The sequence below is a fragment of the Lithobates pipiens genome, unplaced genomic scaffold (assembly GCF_037356315.1).
Source record: "Lithobates pipiens isolate NorthernLeopardFrog02 unplaced genomic scaffold, aLitPip1_a1.2 Scaffold_25, whole genome shotgun sequence".
In the NCBI taxonomy this organism is placed as follows: Eukaryota; Metazoa; Chordata; class Amphibia; order Anura; family Ranidae; genus Lithobates; species Lithobates pipiens.
This window is the reverse complement of record NW_027507787.1, coordinates 46,270,267-46,287,475: the sequence shown is the minus strand read 5'-3', so window position 1 is coordinate 46,287,475 and position 17,209 is coordinate 46,270,267. Positions and strand designations below refer to the sequence as shown.

At 41.9% G+C, this 17,209-nt stretch overlaps 1 protein-coding gene across 2 annotated transcripts in view; it reads right to left on the bottom strand.

Annotated features, from left to right (window-relative positions):
* MICU1 (mitochondrial calcium uptake 1) overlaps nucleotides 1-17,209 on the bottom strand; it is a 423,436-nt gene that overhangs the window by 197,278 nt on the left and 208,949 nt on the right. For both annotated transcript variants that reach the window (XM_077454409.1, XM_077454408.1), the window contains exon 6: nucleotides 5,745-5,859. In XM_077454409.1, coding sequence (XP_077310535.1) covers nucleotides 5,745-5,859 — 115 coding nt within the window. The remainder of the gene's footprint in view (nucleotides 1-5,744; nucleotides 5,860-17,209) is intronic.

The following is a 17,209-nucleotide window of genomic DNA, read 5'->3' as shown; positions in this document are numbered from 1 at the left end:
GTGCCCACAGTTGCAATGCCGGTGCCGCCGAGAGGAGGGGGGAACGAGCGGGGGGTTGTTCCCCCGCATCGCTGGACCCTGGGACAGGTAAGTGTTCGATTATTAAAAGTCAACAGCTGCAGTATTTGTAGCTGCTGACTTAAATTAAAAAACATTTTTTTTTTTTTTTAGGAGAAACTCCTCTAAGGAAATCTTCAGGCCTAAAATGTACATTTAAAAGCACAGTGGCTACAGTGGTTACCACTTTTGCCTAGCAGCACTAGGGTCATTGGTTTGAATACCAACCACAGGAAAATCTGCTTGAGTTTGCATTTTCTCCCTGTGTCTGTGTGGGTTTCCTCCAGTTATTCCGGTTTAAGCGTAAGTATGACTGTGAGACAGGGATCTTAGACCAAGCTTACTACGACTTTAAAGCCAACTCCAGGCAATTTTAACCACTTCATTACTGGGCACTTCCTCCCCCCCCTTCCTTTCCCAGACAAATTTTCACCTTTCATCGCTCTCGCTCTTTGAATGACAAATGCACGGTCATGCTTCATTGTACCCAATTTTTTTATCATTTAGTTTACACAAAAAGCTTTCTTTTGGTGCAATTTCTTCACCATTATTTTTCTTTATTTTTTGCGATAAGTGGAAAAAGAGCGAAATTAAAAAAAAAACAATATATTCTACTGTTTTAAAAGAAATACAATAAAGGGCCAACTTCGTCATCAGTGTTAACTTTGGAAGCACATTTCGATTTAGTTTTAGTCTTAGGACTAAAATGGCATTTTAGTTTTAGTCCCATTTTGGTCTTCTGCAATAGTTTTAGCTGTATTTCGTTGTCTAAATCTCCAGTACATTTTACTCGACTAAAATGTCCTACCTTTTAGTCTACTAAAATCTCCAGTACATTTTAGTCAACTAAACCTCATTTTAGTCGTCTGAAATCGAATGGGTGTAATTAAATTGTAATCCATTAGTTACCATTTCTCTACAATTTCCAAACTCATTATATACTGTGCTGGAGTGAAAAATCTCATATTATTAAAGGTATTGAGGTATGAACATGCACTAAAAGGCCAGAGTTAATTTTGAAGTCAAATGTTCAATTCAGTTTTAGTCTTAGTCTTTTGACTAAAATTCCATTTTAGTTTTAGTCGTATTTTAGTCATCTCAATTGTTTTAGTTGTATTTTAGTCGACTAAAATAGTATTCCTTTAGTCGACTAAAATGTTTTAGTCATTTTAGTCGATGAAATTAACACTGTTCATCATGAAATGAGGCCAGAAAGTATTGTGGTAAAAAAAATCCTGATAAGTGTATAATAGGTTTGTGTGATCATTGACAGATGTGCGCAGACGATCATGGACAGGTGATTTTACTGGCACATATGTGGGACAGGTGTTTTTACTGTGTGGGGACACTAGGCCAGTAATCATTATGTAAAAATTTGAAAAAAAACTGCTTATACTCACTGATCAATGGCCAGCTGCAGAGATCTGCTCTCCTTCTCACTGACAAGCTCTGTGTGAGGAGAAGGAGAGCTGATCGCTTAGCAAACGGCTCTCTATTTACATCACATGATGGCTGTGATTGGACACAGCCATAATGTGATCAGGAGGGCCAATCACAGAGCCTTCCTGCCGCTCTGAGATGCGCCATGTCGGGTGACATGAGCGCAACGGGATCACACAACCGCACAATCCCATGCCTTCTGAGGGACGTTCAGGAACATCCCCTCAGAAGGAGGAAGTGCCCGCCCGGTCATTTATGTGCACTGGCCGGGTGTGAAGTGGTTAAAGTGCATTGTGCATCAATTACCTTACTGCTCAGTCTTTATTTCAAACTACTCTTCCTAAACCACTCTGCAGGTTAATGGATCAAAGTCCCAATTTTCTTTATGAGCCAAGCCAATTTCCTGCCCTGGAGACCAGTCATTTTTTCCCTGCCCATTATCTTGCTGGGCACTGGTACCCTCAGTGCCTCCATAAGTCCTCCTGCTGGAGCCTAGGAAAGAATACCTGGTCACTGGAAACGTCACCTCCACCAGACAGGAAGTGTCTAACAACCAGGCAGTGATGTGGCCACTCAAAATATAACCCCAGGAAGTAAACACAAGATGAGAGGAGGATCATCACGATGGGCAGTTGGACAGTTTTTTTTTTCATTTCAGAGCTTAGAGTTTTGGTGGGAGGAAGGGATGGCTGGGAGGGGGTTTGCGAATATCCTGAACTTTTCTGCATGGGACTGTTAACCTTGTTTTAACATCATGCATTCCATTAGAGGTGTGGTTAAAAACCAAAACTATACAGAAGTCGACGCCACAAGCCTTGCTGTCATCCATGTATGTGAAGCCTTCAGATTGACAATAAGACAATGTGCCGGACATGAGCTTTGTTAGCATACTACTCTCTGCTCATCTTTCTAATGCCAGTACTTCTGTGGTTACTTCTGTGGTTACCAGCATGAAAACAAAGGAAGAGTCTGTAAAAACCATAGATGTGCTCAAGGCAAGAGCAATGATTTGAAGGCACTGCATATCGATGAGGAATGTTGAAGGACAAGCTATTGGAGGGGATGATAAGGGATTATATACACAATTTCAGTAATGAAAACTGTAATATTAACTGTAATCAGTATGGATTCATGAAGAATCGTGCTTGCCAGACAAATCTATTAACCTTCTATGAAGAAGTGAGCTGCCATCTAGATAAAGGAAGGGCTGTGGATGTGGTGTATCTAGATTTTGCAAAGGCATTCGATACAGTTCCCCACAAGCGTTTACTGTACAAATTGTTAAAGAGGGTTTACAACTTCTTTAAGAAAGGTCAGTATTAGCATTCAACGTTAGAGGAATTCATTTAATTGTAAGGGCTAAGAAGGTCATTAGCGTGGGGAAGAGGGCTGGAGGTGACCATCGGACCATATTTAGTGCAGCTGAGCCCAGAGACTCAAAGCTATGAACCCCCACAGTGATGGAATTTCAGCAGCTGGAAGAGTACAGGGCAGCCCTACACTGAATATTTATACAGAATCCAGCTGCTTGTACATCATAGGGCATAATATATTACAGGTAAGTAATGTAATTAAAGCTTTAGAGAAACATTTTTTTTTATTTTTTAACTAAACTTAAGCTTTAAAGGTTAAATTCTGTCAGGGTAAAAAAACACAAAATCAGCACAAGGGACATAATTGGTACTACAGCTTCTATGAATGAAACCCAATCTATGAATGGAGAGGGTGGGAAGAGCCAGGCACTCTATATGAAAGCACTGGAAGACTTAAGCAGCAGGGAGGGAGGGACAGAAAAATAGGATTTTTAAAACAGCTTACCTATAAAATCCTTTTCTTGGAGTACATCATAGGACACAGAGCCTGAAGTAATTACTTGGTGGGTTATAGGCCTACCTTCTGTGTCCTATGATGTACTATAAAGAAAAGAGGTATAAGCATGGTGGACACATTTCACTCACTGTAAAGTTACGTCCCTTGTGCAGATTTTTGTGCTGAATGAACTTGGGCTTTAAAGCAGAAACGTAATAAATGCAAGACATGCAATGTCTCTTCTGCAATAAAGTAGATCCTACCTCCCTGTCCTCATGTACACAGAGCTGCACAGGCAACTTACATTTCGCAGGCAGTTTATAGTCCAGCAAACTCATGCCATCCCACATCAGCCAAAGACCAGTGCCTGGAAGAACCTGGGGATAAGATGCCAGCAAAGGACCTCAAGGGCATTGGGCCAATGCAACTAAGGTAAGCATTTGTGCCTTTAGTTCTTCAGGTCAGGGTAAAATTTAAAGATTATGTGAGAAGTTTAATGCTGGAGGAAAACTTCTACAAAAGGTAACCGATATCAACTTGAGTAGATTTTGATTTAAATATTTTTTACTGGTTTTGTTAATAAAAAAAATGGCAGGCAATGAAACAATTCATCTATGTGCGTTCTAGATTTTATATTAGTAAACAAAAACAATCAGAAGGCATCCTTAGCCCAATTGTGTCTTCATGGTGTTTTTCTAGTGTTGATAGCTGTTATTTCTCTCAAAAGGAGATCAAGAGAAGAACAGAGACATTGGTCTAGGGACAATTACAGGTAAACGCTAGAGGTTATAAAATGGTGGGATCACATGACAAAGATATAACGTAATTAAAATGAGTAGTGGCAGTGGGGAGTCACTGATCTGACTTTGACTGGCCAACTATCGTTAGGTCATACCAAAGCCGAATATTGGGCATTATCAGCCAGTTCAACAAGAAACTGGCTGACATTTTGGCCTGTGTGTATGGCAGCCGGTCTGGCTTCTGTCCAAGGGGCATGACCAAAAAAGGTATGCCAATCGGCATCCAAACAGGACTCTCAGCCAATGACAGAGCGCTGACCAGTGTGTTCTCGGCAGGGGCAGTTCCCCTGCTAGAACACAAAAGCTCAGCTGGGAAGATCACTGTATTAACATCAGATAGTATAGCAACTCCTTTGGAGCTATTCAGTTTTATTTTTGTTCAGCCCGCTGGTTTGAACGAAAAAAAAGAACGCTAGTGTATACCAGTATAAAAATCATGCCCCTGGACAACATCAACCTGTGACGAAACGTGTAGAGGGAGAGACGCGCTGACGTCACCAACTCCCACGTGTCCTGGAAGAATGGGCTTGTTTGTGCGCCGGCCAGCACACCAACCCTAATGCACATTTACTCAGCTGATGTAAGTGCAATATTTTTTACGACAATGAACGTCTAAAAGTTTTTTATACTATGTGGAGCATTTTTCAATTTTTTTTGAGTATTTATACTTGCCACATGGTGGCAAATGACGTTCCAGGAGAGCGCCCTTATTCAGTGAAAGGCCTTGGCTCAGTTTAAGCCATAAGTGCAAGCGATCGCTTGTAATGAGTGGTCCACAGCAGCTGGTAAGAGTTTTTCAGCTTTTCGTGGAGGCACTGATGCATAAGATCACTTTGAGGTGGTGGATGGTGAAGATCATTACTAGGAAGGTTTTTTTAAATAATCACTCTGGTTTAGGCCAGTTTATGCTATCTTCGCATCTTTCATTATTTAAATTTAATTATTTTGTATATATTTATATGTTTTTGAACTGTGTCTATATCCAACAGAAGTGTTGCTTAATTTATGTGTCTGTCTATGAGGTTACTTTTTAGAACAGTTTTTTCATTTTTTTCTTTTAGTGTGTACCAGGCTTAAAAAGAGAAGTTCAACCTGAGCTCATTCCACTGGGCTTCTCCTATGGATCACAGTAGTGCAATTAGTTTTGCAACAAAGAGCGGTCTGAAGTGCGCTCTCTGCCAATGCCACCAGGATCAGACAGCCACCAGACTTCAGCAGTCTGGATCCACCAGGTGCCTGGACTAATAAGCATCTCAGCGAGCCAAAGAGATGGCCGCTCCACGCCCCTTCACAGCTCAACGCTCCAATGAGTGTGGAGGAGCAGAGCAAGAGAGATGCTGAATGACAGCCAGCAGCTCTCTGCTTGGGGAGGTGAGAGAACCGAGTCATCGGTGATGTTCGATCACTCGGTTCTCAGTGAAGAGGCGGCGGGGGACAGATGGACCATGGGTCCAATGCTGCATCCACCTAGGCAAGTATGAACATAAGGATAAAAAAAAAATTCCATACTTCTCTTAAGATTTTTAGGCACTTGCAGCACAACTACAAAAATGTCACTATATACAGTATGAACATAAAAAGGCATTACATTGCTAGTATTGTATTTTATCTACAACACTTGTGCGATGGCATACTCACTTGAAAGGACTGTGGTAAGAAAAATGTAATCGGAGAATGAGATAAGTCCACATTCACCTAGAGCAAAGAAGATACTGTCTTCATCGGCAAATTTCTCTCGCTCTTGGGAAATTTTCTGTTAATAATAAAAACAGAATAGCTCAGTATTAGAAGAGAACAACCAACAAGTGTTAATTTTATCTCAGAATAACAAAATGTAGAACTCTCTCAGTTTTTGATGCTTTTAGTCTTGTAGATTATAGAATTAATTGACTTCTATGGCATGTACAGTATAAAACGCATTCAATTCTACAGCTGGAAATGCTCCCACTTTTTTTTACATGCTTTTTTTCTCATATTGTTTGGGCATATTAAGAAAAACTAATTCAAAAGCTTCAAAAAAGCTGAAAGAGCACTACAGATTAGAAATTTTATGAGTGCTACTTACAATTATAACAGTAGTTTCGAACAAAAATCTAGGTGTACACATATTTATTTAGAAAACACACCGTATATACAAGAAAAAAGGTCTACCAAAGTAAAAAAAATTCTTGCAAACAAAAAACGAAAGGTCATGCATTTGCCAGAGCAGGATTTGTGAACAGGCACAGAGATATCCAATAGAAGAACACGAGGGGAGGGGGGAAAAAAAAAAACACCACACTAGGGCCCAGTCCATAGACTTTGCTGTGCCCACTGGTTACCTCTGTCTAGCGAAGATCCAATCATATACAAGATAAAGGAAAGAAAATTGGTTAAATATGTAAAAAGTGAATAATGACAATATCAGAATAAAAAAAAATAAAAAAAATTGTACATACACGAGTTTTTGGACATAATAAATATACTATGGTTTCACAGGGGACTGTGTTAGCTACCACCAAATTGATCAATGTTACTGTGGCCAAAGGCAATTTCACAAATTTACACATGTACATTTCATTTGAAAGTAAGCATTAGTATATCACTGATGACACAAGTACATGAACTTATCATGGTTTTATTGATATCACATAATTTTTTGCTGTGTATATACATGCTGTATGCAATAACCACAAAACACGCAGAACAAAGGATTGTTACCTGTTCCAAATCTTCTAATTACTAATTTTGAAACTAACCTGTGTCCAGGATATGGATATTGAAGTATTAATATTGAAGTATTTACATCTTATCAACCTCATAAAAGAACAAACAAATAATCATTTTCTGTAACATATTCTAGAGCTGTGCGATTAATCTTTAAAAAAATCTTGCAATCTCGATTCAACCCCCTCACAATCTTAACACAGCATTTCCTCGATTCAATGCAGAGAGCTCTCTGCTCCCAGCTGACAAAAAAAGTTTATCACAACATTGTCAGCGCTGGGAGAAAACTATAAACAAAGTAACATTTAGTTATTCTCGATTAAAGGAATTAACTTCTGTCTGTAAATTAGGTCAGTTTAACCACATAAAGTCCAAGCCCTTTTCTGACACTTGTTGCTTACAAGTTAAAATCAGTATTTTTTTGCTAGAAAATTACTTAGAACCTCCAAATATATATATATTTTTAGCAGAAGCCCTAGATAATAAAATGGCGGTTGTTGCAATATGGAAAAGAAGAAAGGTAACAGCGATCTCCGCAGTGACAACTCAATCCATACATCAGGTCCACTCACAGGTGCCGAGGCTCCATGTGTCCCAACATACTCCAATGCAACAGTAGTAAGAAAAGCCGGCAACATTGTAATCCTTAAAATGTCGTTTATATAGGGAGTAGACATCACGAATTATGGCATGCCAGTGTCCATCACCTAAAGGTGGCCTATATACCCATATAGTTATTACTATGGCTCTGTGTCCCGTGATGAACGATAAAGAAAAATACACTTTAATTATCAAAAAAAACGAAACTGTAAAATTAATCCTGATTTTTTGTACGAGAAAGAGGATGTTACACCGGGAGAATCGTAAGAGAATTGCAATCTTTATTCTAAGTAAAAAAAAATTTGATTTTCATTTTAGCCAGAATCAAGCAGCACTAACATTCATAAAAAAAAATATTTACACAGCCAGCTTGGTCATCTCCCACGCCCACAGACTGTAAATGGGCACGAAGGGAGTGGCAGAATGATGTGATTAACCCTCATCTCTACGTTCCAGTCAGCAGCTTCCTTGTCACTAAACGTACATGCAGCACACCTGACTGACCCAGACTACTTATGTACTTAGAATTTCTATGGCTGCATGCCTCTCAGAATGCAGTGTGCTGCCTTAGACAATGCACTAAAAACCTCTGGAGATATATCCCCAAACCCTGGGCCTCCATCATTAAACTGTACCCATTACCTGCACCATCTGGCAGCAGCCGCAATCAACACAATTTAGTTCCCATTTCTATTCTTCCCAAGACCAGACTCCCTTTCTCTTGTGCCCTTTGGAACTCCTGCTCTGTCTGCAACAAACTCACCTCTCTCCATGACATCTTTATCGCCAACTCATTTAACCTATTCGCCATCACGGAAACCTGGTTCCACGAATCTGACACTGCGTCTTCTGCGGCCCTATCCCATGGTGGTCTTCTTTGGACTCACTCCCCCAGATCCAATGGACGTAAGGGAGGAGGTGTCAGAATCATTCTAGCCCCACATAGCACCTTTCAGGTACTTCAGCCACTTCCCTCTGTCACTCTCCACAACACTGCATTAGTCTCTTCACTCCAATTTCTCTAATAGCAGTGATCTACAGGCCCCCTGGACCAATATCAACATTTCTTGATGACTTCTCTGCCTGGCTACCCTACTTTCTTTCTTCTGAAATCCCCACAATCATTCTCGGGGACTTCAACATCCCTATCAATACTAACACTTCTGCCCCTTCCAAACTTCTCAGCCTAAACTCCTCCTTTGACCTGAAACAGTGGATACATGATCCTACTCACTCCGAAGGCAATATCATTGACCTTGTTTTCTCTCACCTTTGCACTCCATGCAACCTCTCTAACTATCCATTCCCTCTTTCTGATCACCACCTTATTAGTTTCACTCTCTCCCTCTCCTTCACTTCCTCTCCCTCCAACCGCATTAAAGTTACCCGCAGAAACCTACGTCATCTCAACCCTTCTCTTCTCTGCCATCGACAACCTCTACGACAAAATCTCACCCCTATCCTGCACCAACCTAGCCACTTCTGTCTACTACGCTTCACTTCTAGCCTCTCTGGACTCACTGGCCCCCCTCACTACACAGAATCAAGCTCCGACCCCTTCAACCTTGGCAAACAGATGTCACTAGAAGTCTGAAAAAACATACAGTGCCTTGCAAAAGTATTCGGCCCCCTTGAACTTTTCAACCTTTTGCCACATTTTAGGCTTCAAACAAAGATATAAAATTTTTATTTTTTGTGAAGAATCACCAACAAGTGGGACACAATTGTGAAGTGGAACGAAATCTATTGGATTTTTGAAACTTTTTTAACTAATAAAAAAATGAAAAGTGGGGCATGCAAAATTATTCGGCCCCCTTGCATTAATACTTTGTAGAGCCACCTTTTGCTGCGATTACAGCTGCAAGTCGCTTGGGGTATGTCTCTAGCAGTTTTACACATCGAGAGACTGAAATTCTTGCCCATTCTTCCTTGCAAATCAGCTCGAGCTCAGTGAGGTTGGATGGAGAGCGTTTGTGAACAGCAGTTTTCAGCTCTTTCCACAGATTCTCGATTGGATTCAGGTCTGGACTTTGACTTGGCCATTCTAACACCTGGATACGTTTATTTGTGAACCATTCCTTTGTAGATTTTGCTGTATGTTTGGGATCATTGTCTTGTTGGAAGATAAATCTCCGTCCCAGTTTCAGGTCTTTTGCAAACTCCAACAGGTTTTCACCCAGAATGGTCCTGTATTTGGCTGTATCCATCTTCCCCTCAATTTTAACCATCTTCCCTGTCCCTGCTGAAGAAAAGCAGGCCCAAACCATGATGCTGCCACCACCATGTTTGACAGTGGGGATGGTGTGTTGAGGGTGATGAGCTGTGTTGCTTTTACGCCAAACATATCGTTTTGCATTGTGGGCAAAAAGTTTGATTTTGGTTTCATCTGACCAGAGCACCTTCTTCCACATGTTTGGTGTGTCTCCCAGGTGACTTGTGGCAAACTTTAGACGAGACTTTTTATGGATATCTTTGAGAAATGGCTTTTTTCTTGCCATTCTTCCATAAAGACCAGATTTGTGCAGTGTATGACTGATTGTTGTCCTATGGACAGACTCTCCCACCTCAGCTGTAGTTCTCTGCAGTTCATCCAGAGTGATCATGGGCCTCTTGGCTGCATCTCTGATCAGTCTTCTCCTTGTCAGAGCTGAAAGTTTAGAGGGACGGCCAAGTCTTGGTAGATTTTCAGTGGTCTGATACTCCTTCCATTTCAAAATGATCGCTTGCACAGTGCTCCTTGGGATGTTTAAAGCTTGGGAAATCTTTTTGTATCCAAATCCAGCTTTAAACTTCTCCACAACAGTATTACGGACCTGCCTGGTGTGTTCCTTGGTCTTCATGATGCTCTCTGTGCTTTCAGCAGAACCCTGAGACTATCACAGAGCAGGTGCATTTATACAGAGACTTGATTACACACAGGTGGATTCTATTTATCACCATCAGTCATTTAGGACAACATTGGATCATTCAGAGATCCTCGCTGAACTTCTGGAGTGAGTTTGCTGCACTGAAAGTAAAGGGGCCGAATAATTTTGCACGCACCACTTTTCAGTTTTTTATTTGCTAAAAAAAGTTTAAAAATATCCAATAGATTTCGTTCCACTTCACAAATGTGTCCCACTTGTTGGTGATTCTTCACAAAAAATAAAAATTTTATATCTATGTTTGAAGCCTGAAATGTGGCAAAAGGTTGAAAAGTTCAAGTGGGCCGAATACTTTCCCCAAGGCACTGTAGTCGTGCTCATGAGCGCCTGTGGCGCAAGACCAAGTCTCAGAGAGATTTCAACCAATATAAATCTGCTCTCCAAAAATACAATTAAGACCAGAGGAGAAGGAAACTCCTATTTTTTTAAGAACAACTTTAAAAACATGGGATGATTTGATACAAAAAGGTAAATTGTCATCATTAAATAGGCCCTATGACTCCACTATTCACCAATCCTGAATTTATGCTAACCTTAAAAGAGAATAAATTCCTGAAGTGGAATATGGAGGAACATGAACGGATAATACAAATCATGGTGGAGGGGAAAATGTCAACACTTCAGGAACTGGGGCAAGAATATAAAAATAAATGGTTTCAGTATTTTCAATTAAAAGCGTATATAGATCCAATGGTGATAATGATTAATAGACAATTAACTGTATTTGAACAAATGGCAATAAATAAGGATAAAGCAAATAAAAAAAACTAAAATATATAACCTATTACTTCCTGTTGGTGATATTAAAAAAATAGTAGGAGTAAGAAAATGGGAGGAAGAAATAGGGAATGAGATGACAGAGAAAGAATGGGAAGGGATATTTGCAAGATTATATAATATACCTTTAGCCACTAAATACCAAGAAAAAATTATAACATTATCTTAATATGGTATAAAAGCCCAGTGGTTATGAATAGAATAAAGGAAACTCTGAAATCTGTTGGAGGTGCAAGATAGAAAAGGGTACTTTAGAACATATTTGGTATAGCTGTTGGAAGATAAGAGTATTTTGGGTTAAGATAATAGAACTATATCAGAAGGTGACAGGTATAAGAATAGAAATGGATATAAAAATCAGTATTATTCTCTCATACATCAAATAAATTAAAACAGAAAGAGATAGAATTTTTGTATCAGATGACTTCAGTAGCTAAAGCGGTAATAGCACGTATTTGGAAAAAAGAAGAGGCCCTAACATTAACAGAGTGGAAAAATGAGATGAGCGAAGTGCTTTCTTTGGAAAAGCAAATAAGGCAAGAAGGTTATGTAGAGAAAAAAATTTCAAAGTATTGGAAAAGATGGGAGGAATTGGGTACCTCGGGGAACTTGTAAGAATTTCTGTAATAAAAAGGGAAGGGGGAATGGATGGGATGGATTTGATGTATGTTGTGTTTTTTTGGGATAAATGTTGTTGAATGTAAGTTTTAAAATATAAAATAAAGAGAAATTTGAAACAAACAAAAACACAATACTAGCCTCCTCTCTGCCAAGCAGAACTATTTTATCACTCTCATCAGCAACATATCATCCCGTCCCCATCAACTCTTCTCTACTTTCAACTCTCTACTTCGTCCTCCACCGCCTCCACCCGCCAACTCACTCAGGAGATTGCCAATCACTTCAAACAGAAGATTGATAGAATTCGCGCGGAGATCTCCACTGTTCTGATACCCTCCACGCTTTACACATGCCCACAGGCACAATCATTACTTCCCTCTTTCAATCCCACTATAGATGAAGTTGCTAAACTACTTGGTAATGTCACCTGCCCTCTGCTTCCCATTCCCTCACAAATGCTACATTCACCCTCTGGCTCTATGCTACACTCTCTAACTCACATCTTCAATCTCTCCCTCTCTTCTGGAATCTTCCCCAACTCTCTAAAACATGCACTTGTCAAACCCATACTTAAAAAACCCTCACTGGACCCATCCAATCCTAACAACCTATGCCCCATCTCCTTGCTCCCCATCTTATTCAAACTACTCAAACGTCTGGTCTACAATCGACTGTCCACCTCACTGATAATAGCCTTCTTGATCCCCTTCAGTCTGGATTTCGTCCTCAACACTCCACAGAAACTGCTCTCCTAAAACTAACAAACGATCTACTAACAGCCAAAACCAATCGACATTATTCTGTACTCCTCCTGGACCTCTCTGCTGCCTTTGATTTGGTTGATCACTCCCTCCACAAAAAACTCCCCACCTTTGGTCTCCGCGAATGTACTCTACGATGGTTCTCTTCCTACTTATCCAACCGCACCTTTAGCGTTTCTTACAACTCTACTTCCTCCTCTCCTCTTCCTTTCTCTGTTGGGGTCCCCCCAAGGTTCTGTTCTTGGACCACTCCTATTTTCAATCTATACCTCATCCCTGGGTCAATTGACAGCCTCCCATGACTTCCAATACCACCTCTATGCCGACAACACCCAAATCTATTTCTCTACCCCTCAGCTCACTCCCTCTGTCTCCTCACATATCACTAATTTACTATCAGATATATCATCCAAAACCGAACTTATAATTTTTCCTCCCCCATATGCCCCTTCCCCTGATCTCACTGTCAAAATCGATGGCACAACCATAAGCCCATCCCCTCACGCCAAGGTTCTAGGTGTAGTCCTGGACTCTGAACTCTCCTTCAAGCAACACATCCAATCACTGTCCAAATCCTGCCGCCTCAACCTCCGCAACATCTCCAAAATACGGCCCTTTCTAACCAATGACACAACAAAGCTCTTAATTCACTCTCTGGTCATCTCCCGCCTCGACTACTGCAACTCTCTTCTCATTGGCTTACCTCTACATAGTCTATCACCTCTCCAATCCATCATGAATGCCGCTTCCAGACTCATTCACCTTAACAATCGCTCTATGTCTGCTACTCCTCTCTATCAATCTCTCCACTGGCTTCCGCTCAGCCAAAGAATTCAATTCAAAATACTAACAACTACATACAAAGCCATCCACAACTCTGCCCCCAGCTACATCACTAGCTTAGTCTCTGAATACCAACCTACTCGTTCTCTTCGTTCCTCTCAAGACCTCCTGCTCTCTAGCTCCCTCAACACCTCCTCCAATGCTCGCCTCCAGGACTTTTCCAAAGCCTCTCCAATCCTATGGAATGCCCTACCCCAATCTGTCCGCCTATCTCCTACTTTATTAGCTTTTAGACGATCCTTGAAAACACTTCTCTTTAGCGAAGCCTATCATACCCACACCCAACAACTGTATTTTCATTTTTTCCATCAGCTCATCCCCCCCCCACAGTTATTACCTTTTGTTTCAACTTGACCCTCCCTTCTAGATTGTAAGCTCCAACGAGCAGGGCCCTCTAATCCCTCCTGGATTGATTTGTATTGTAAGTGTACTGTTTGCCCTCATATTGTAAAGCGCTGCGCAAACTGTTGGCGCTATATAAATCCTGAATAATAATAATAATAATAATAATAGTGCTGTTCGGGACAAAGGAAGCATTTGCGTCGGACATAGACCTGTTGAGGACAGGGGTTCGTCACAACTGGTTGGCAGCAGCGGGATCGTGCTTTCTGGCTGTGAACATGTCCAAACCTCCACCTGGATCCAAGATCATGTTAGCAGACTTTAGTCACCCCAGCAGAGATATGCTGCGGATCATACTTTCAGTATACACCAAGCCTGTGTCTTCGGATGAATACCTGGAGGTAAGGCAGCAGATTAGGGTAGGACTCTGGATTAGAGCCCTCCAGGTTGCTGGTATGCAAGTGCTTTCCAACCCCAGAGCAACAGCAAAGTGAACAATGGGAGTTATGGATGCAATCCCTTGGAGAGCGGCCCCAGAAACAATGAGTTTATGAGTTGGACAGGCTGGTCCAGCAGGAGACAGAGCTGGACAATTGATATCAGGCTCTGCAAGGGCACGTAGAGGAGGAATATTTAAAGGAGACAACAGAATGCTCTCTGGAGGGATATGACTTTGGTGGCCCTGGATTGCTGTGGGAGAGCCTTTCAGATTGTTTTGTGTTGGGCGATGAAGGGGAACCTACCCTTGAAGACCTGCAAGAATACAGAGAGGCTATGCTCGATCTTGCAGGGGTCTCAGAGCTTAAACTTGACCTGGACTGTTTGCTAAGGAAGGAACAGTATCTGGAAAGGGCATACAGAAAACTGCTAGAACATGTTCAGCAGCATGCCAGAGAATCGGCAGTGGAAAGTCAGGAGAATGCAATCTCCAAAGCTGAAGCGCTGACAACTGGACAGAGTCCAAGACCTCTACCCCTCACCTGCTGTGGTTCTGGAGGCCCAGGGTGAGAAGGAGATGGTCACTTTGAAGCAGCAGATGGCACCCCAGAATGATGCCACCAACCCAGCAGGGGAGCTGGCAGCAAGGCCAGACATCACTGAGCTCTGCCCAACACCATTAACCTCTTTTTCATTCTACAGACAGAAGATGGTGAATCGCTATCCCCAGACACCAGTAATAGAGATTGGAGATTTAATAGGCTGTTCTACTGAAGAACAACCTGGTGAACCTGGAAGAGCTTGTATTAGGACCAAACTTCACTAAGCTCTGTCCAGCACCAACAGCCGCATCTGAGGAGTTACTAGAGACTTCTTCAGCTGAAGCGCTGGCCACCGGATGGAGGGTCCAAGACCTCTGTCCCACACCTGCAACAGTGCTAGGGGCCCATGGTGAGAAGGTGATGGTCACTACCCAACAGCTAGCCAGAGTGGATTATGTGGAGCCCCCAGAAGTGCTGGCAACAGGGCAGAGTGCTACCAACCTCTGCCCAGCACCGGCAACAACTACAGCGTTCCAGGGAGGCGGGACAGTCAGCCCCTCTCCCCAGCGACAAGCAGATGTAGTGAAGCCAATAAACTAAACTGCTGGCCTCTACCTAGCACCTACAGTGGCTTTGGCCTTCTTTAAAGAAGAGGTAGTCGGCCTTTGTCCCACAACACTGACAGGGACATGGGATTTTCTGCCAGCAGCATCTATGGAGTTACAACAAACTTCTCCAGCTGAAGCGCTGGCAAACCGAGGATCCAAGACCTCTGCCCCACTCCTGCGGGAGTACCGGAGGCCCAGGTAGAAGGGATGGTCAGTCCCCAGCAAGGATTTGTGCACCTGGGGAGAAATGTCATCCCAGCAGCCAGATGAGGGAACAGCTGAGGAAGCAGTTGGCTCACCTCCCCAATGGCGGTTACAGAGTTTGGCTAGAGGCGGAAGACCTCCTTCCACCGCAGCCGCAAATTCACAGTCAGAGTGGAGGAAGCCCCAGTGGTTAGCTGGAGTGGATGATGTGGGGTCCTCAGCTGAAGTGCTAACAGGGAAGAGCTGGGTGAGCTCTTGGATAGTGTTGGTCCAGAACAAAGGAAGCATTTACGGTGGACATAGACCTGTTGAGAACAGGGTTTCGTCACAGGAGCGTTCCCCGCTGAGCAAGCGTAGTAAAAATGGACCACCCCGTGTGAAAGGGGCCTAAGGGCTTGTTCACATGTGTGTTGATTAAGTATGAGGCAATGCTCATTAACGCTCCTATAGCATTTATGACACATTTTCATTTATTCATTCATTTAAAATGCTTCAGGGATGCTTGATCAATGCCCATGGAAGTATTGTTTTTCTAGTATGAAGTGCTTTAAGGGGAAGTGATGCAGTGAAAATGATCTGCTTTGGGTTGTGGTGTAATAGCAGACATCTTTGTTAATTCTTTACAAGACCAATTTGTATACTTTGATCTCATTGACACTTAGCTTGGTCCCGCTCGACTGCCGAAATAAAAAGCTTTGCCACTGCCAATAATGCTCAATGCCTCTGCTCCTGCCTGGCACTGAGTATTGTTGACGGGCTTGCTGCCTTTGCCTTCACACAGAAGCAAATGGTGTTACCCCATAGCTGGTGTGGCCACAGAGCATTACCATTTTTTTTTCTTTTTCTTTGTGATCGAGCCCAAAGGACCAACAAACCAAAGGCTTAAAGTGGTTCTAAAGCATTATGGTTTTTCACCTCAATGCATTTTATGCATCGAGGTGAAAGACCCATGCTGCAGTTCACCCCCAGACCCCCCCTTTTCTTACCTGAGCCTGATCTGATCCAGCCGCTGTTCCTCTCCGCATTGGCCTGAAACAAGCAGTAGCCGTTGGCGTTAAATTTCCATTGTCTGCCAATGGACTTATCCAAGGGAACTCAGGAGTGAGCCTGCACGGGTGCCCCCAGGAAAAGCGGCTTTCCATGGGGGCACCCAATGAAGAGAAGGGGCTTGTAGCGTCGTTGTGGACCCCAGAATAAGAGGATCGGGCTTGTCTGTGCAAAACTATTGTACAGAGCAGGTAAGCATAGGCAGGTTTGTTACTTTTATTTTTAAAAACCTGAAGGTTTACAAACACTTTGTGTTCTCTACAAAAAAAAGCTATTAATAACATTCACATAAGCATATATAAATATGTGTGCTAAATTTGGATATTTTACTTGCCAGTAACATTTTCTGAGTGGCTGAGCGCAAACTACATTTTCACATCATTGGGCCTTCAGAATATATGGGGATTACTGGATAGTAACTTATGACTAGCAATGTATCTGTCACCCAACTTACGCATTTATGCCATATATCTTTTCAAGCTCCTGGAATGCTTTAACTAAAATCATAAATGTTATCAATACCTTTTTTTTAGTAGCAATTTTCTATTCTTCTATTTATTGGTTCATTAAAAAAAAAAAAATGTTTCTAGTGCACTCATTCACTGATGATGTCAATGCTGTCATACTGTATATCTGTACATCAAATGAACAAATAATTCTCATTATTTAAATTGCAAACTATCAGAGGTT